General features: G+C 44.4%; 1 protein-coding gene across 2 annotated transcripts in view; it reads right to left on the minus strand.

Annotated features, from left to right (window-relative positions):
• Positions 1–4,099, minus strand: part of mast2 (microtubule associated serine/threonine kinase 2) — a 20,602-nt gene extending 16,503 nt beyond the window's left edge. For both annotated transcript variants that reach the window (XM_076159405.1, XM_076159403.1), the window contains exon 1: positions 1,200–4,099. In XM_076159405.1, the coding sequence (XP_076015520.1) occupies positions 1,200–1,238 (39 nt within the window). In that variant the 5' untranslated portion in view covers positions 1,239–4,099. The remainder of the gene's footprint in view (positions 1–1,199) is intronic.
• Positions 4,100–4,339: the final 240 nt, after the last annotated feature.

Consider the following 4,339-nt stretch of genomic DNA (forward strand, 5'->3'; position numbering starts at 1 on the left):
TTGAGGGACACACACACACACACACACACACACACACACACACACACACACACACACACACACACACACACACACACACACACACACACACACACACACACACACACACACACACACACACACACAAATACATAAGAAAGTTCAGGTCAGCTGATGTTTCTCACCAATCATCAGCAGCTCTCTCTCTCTCTCTCTCTCTCTGATTGGTCAGAAACACCAGCTGGGCTGAAGCCAGCACACAGCTGCTGAGATGAAGCAGTGCACCATGGGTAATTCATCATCAGCATTCCAAAACACTGCAGTTACACAAACAGCCGTGGGAACAACAAAGCTGGGATTCGCCCTCATAGAGGTCAGAGGTCAATGATCCAATCAATCAGGTTATTGATTAGAGACAATGAGCGCCTCAGTCACAAAGCAACTAACTCTGGATTCTACAAACTCAGCTTGAACTGTTAGTTATAGCGCCACCATCAGGTCAGTTAGGGTCTTTGTTCACACACACACACACACACACACACACACACACACACACGTGCTGGGTTCTAAAATTAAAGCATAGAAGCAGGTCGTGTCCTCATTGTGGACCTGCTTCCTGTCTCCACTGTCCAATCAAGGAGCGTCTGACAGCTCACTGCATCCTGATTGGTCCCTGCAGCTCACACAAAGGTTATGTGAGGACAAGCACACAGATAGACAGAGAGACACCTTTAGTCCTGCTCAGACACCGAGAGACAGCAAGAGAGACAAAGAAACAGAGAGAGACGTAGAGACAGAGGTGGAGACAGACAGAAACACTGACACACACAGAATCAGAGACACAGACACACAGAGACAGACAGAGACCGGAATGAGAGCAAAGTAACTCTCAGTAAGTCTGGAGCTTCTGTGTGAGCAGACCACAGCTGAGGCTCCCAGTAAAGGTGGGCCAGATCTGGCTGGCTCTCCTTCCTGTCACAGAGACCAATGCTCCAGATTACACAGCAGGACAGCAGGACAGCAGGACAGAACACTGAGCTGACCTGCTCACCACTGAACACAGTGATGGAAAAACAGTGTCCTGTTCCTTTACATGGAGCAGACATTTAAAAATGTGTGTGTGTGTGTGTTTCCTGTCTCCCCTTTAATAAATCAATCATCTCAGTAAATTCTTCATGTGACCTCTGACCTTTCATGTGACCTCTACCCCTGCGGCTCACCTGGAGTCCTCGTCTCCTCAAAATACTGGAGTCGTCCATGATGGGTTTTTATTCCTGTTTGGTCCACACGTTCAGGCAGGAAGTGACATCACTCTTTCTTTCCGTGTGTGAGACCTCTCAGAGTTCAAACGGGTCTCTACCTGCACTCATCTGCTGCGTTTACCATCAAAGAAGAACACGCCTCATTACTCTTCCTCTTCCAGTCCCTGGACACGCCCCTCCACCTCACACACACTGGAGGGGATTTACCACAAAAACAAGTATTGTAATATATTGTTATGACATCTTTGGGCAATTTACAAATCATTAAAACAAGTGAATCTTGCTCTGAATGTTAATTGAGCTTAACTAGAATCTAAATGTTTTATGTAAAAAAAAATATCAGCATGACGATTGGATATTTGTCACACACTCCCTCCTCTTCCTCAGGCTTCCTCATCCTCACACTGAGGTTTAAACCCTCCATCTGAACTGGAATGACACATTTCACATCCAGCCAATCAAGCAGACAGACCTTTCCAATACTCAATCATCTATCCATTTAAGTGAATGATCACTTAGTCAAAGTGGTTTATTTACGCCTGGGCTTTAGTGAGGAGAACCAAGTTGAAGTTACAGATGATTGTTCCATAAAGCCATCAGCCTGAAACCAGTAATCAATCAGTCAATTCAAATCAATGATCCAAACCAGCAGCTTCCCAAGTGATTTGCTGCTTTGGTCTTTTCTCAAACTGAAATGGACAAACAAAGCAAACTACAGATCTGATCTATCCATCCATTTTGAGTTTTCTTCATTTTCTTCTCTGCCTGTGACAGAAACCAAACAAAAGCCAACCAGCTTCAATCTGCTGACAGCCTGAAAACAACAGAGCGTCTGTTAGCGAGCAGCAGCCCACAAGCAGCGCCCGGCCGCCTCGCTATGTGTCGCCATGCCAACAAGCGGGACCAGATTCCACACACACACACACGTCATGAGTCCATCCCCGACAGCTTAGTGTGTCCTCTTCTTCCAAAGACCGCAGGAAGGAAAGACGGCGTCCCTGTAAGCCCGCAGGAGGGAGGAGACGTTGTCTTCTCTTCAGATCTCTCCGTCTTCCTGCTCGCCTTTGCCTTCTTCTCTGATGAGCCAGTGTGCTCACATGCTGTAGCCCCTCCCCCATATCCCCTCTCTCTCTCTTTCTCTCCCTCTCTCTGAAGGCAGCCAATCAGACACAAGCAGCAGACATGAAGTCAGGATGCAATGAATGGATGGGGAGCCCCGCCCCCTCCCCAGCTCTCTGTCCTCACTCCTCCACAGCCTCATTCTTGCTTAACAAAACAAAACAACACACGGTGTCAATGTTTCATATTGACTTTTCTCTCTGTTCTCAGTTCTTTTCATCTCTCTAAGCAGTTACACTGAAACGAGGACGAGACGAGACTTTAGGAACCAGAGAACAATGGTGTCACATGTCAGGAGCCTGTGTGTGTGTGTGTGTGTGTGTGTGTGTGTGTGTGTGTGTGTGTGTGTGTGTGTGTGTGTTGTCTCATTTTCTCTGTGTACATTCATGTCAAATACACTTTAAATAAAATTCTGACTCGTCTTCAGTGTCATTACTTTATGTGACCTCTGACTGATCATCCTTATTGTTTGGGAACGCACCTCACAGTAAGTGAGATGCTGAAGGTTTTGGACATTGTGTCACGCCTCTTCAGTGTGGCGTGGAGGTCTGGCACAGTACCTGAGGAGAGGCAGACTGGGGGTGGGGGATCGGAGGGTGCGCTCCAATTATCAGGGAATCGCACCCCTCAGCCTTCCTGGCAAAGGAGACTCGGACTGAAGGTCAAAGCTCAGATTCAGGAGGAAATGGAACCGTGGACCAGCTGTTTGCTCCTGCGGGGTTGTAGGAGGGGTCATGGGAGTTTGCTCATCCAGTCTACATGTGTTTTGTGGACTTGGAGGAGTTTTTTTACTGTGTCCCCCTGGGAATTCTGTGTGGTACCGGGCCGTTGGTATAAGACATGTGGTCCCTGTATAACCGAAGTGAGAGCTGTGTTCCTGAACACGTTTCCATGGATGTTGGACTCGTCACCGGTTCTCAAGCTTCAGCCGGGGTGAGGAGAATCCAGTGACCTTCAGCAGGCCGAGTGTGAGTGGAGTCAGTACCTCCAATCCGGAGGCCATGGTCAACATTTTCATGGTTCACAATTTGTCTGAAACGCTAAATTTCAAAAAGCTCAGTAAAACAAGCTTAAGGCAGGTTTATGATAAAGAAAGAAAGGGTTAATTATCTCTGTGTCCTCTGCATTTCACTTCTTCTTTTCTGTTTTGCAGAGTAACATAATCTGCTTCTTCCTGTTTTCATGGACACACTGATCTACATGTTTACCATATACCTCCAACAAGGCCCATCAACTCAGACGTTTACTCTCCAGGCCTTCAACCCAAAGAAGCTTCCAGCTTCCAGACCTTCCAGACATTGATACACTGAAGGATTCAATTGTGTCTCAGTTGTGTCTTAGGTACAAAATGTTAAAGGAAGTCTAAAGTCTGATCAACTCTTTATTGATCCTGAACCTTTGAACAAAGCCCTGCTCATCACAGATGTAGAGAAGATAAAGATCCTGACTCACTCAGTCACCTTTTAAAGCACTAATGAACAACACTACACATTTTGACACACTTACTACAGAGAAGCAGCTTCAGCACTCCGTGTTGTCTTTGGTTTGACCAGAGGAAGCTGCATGCTTGTGTGTCTCTAATGTTATACTCTAATGTTATAAACTCTAATGTTATAAACTCTAATGTTATAAACTCTAATGTTATAAACTCTAATGTTATAAACTCTAATGTTATAAGCTCTAATGTTATAAGCTCTAATGTTATAAACTCTAATGTTATAAACTCTAATGTTATAAACTCTAATGTTATAAACTCTAATGTTATAAGCTCTAATGTTATAAGCTCTAATGTTATAAACTCTAATGTTATAAACTCTAATGTTATAAGCTCTAATGTTATAAGCTCTAATGTTATAAGCTCTAATGTTATAAACTCTAATGTTATAAACTCTAATGTTATAAGCTCTAATGTTATAAGCTCTAATGTTATAAACTCTAATGTTATAAACTCTAATGTTATAAACTCTAATGTTATAAAC

Source organism: Genypterus blacodes, unplaced genomic scaffold, assembly GCF_046128005.1.
Source record: "Genypterus blacodes isolate CSIRO-AG114 ecotype Tasmania unplaced genomic scaffold, CSIRO-AGI_Gbla_v1 ptg000096l_1, whole genome shotgun sequence".
Taxonomy (NCBI): Eukaryota; Metazoa; Chordata; class Actinopteri; order Ophidiiformes; family Ophidiidae; genus Genypterus; species Genypterus blacodes.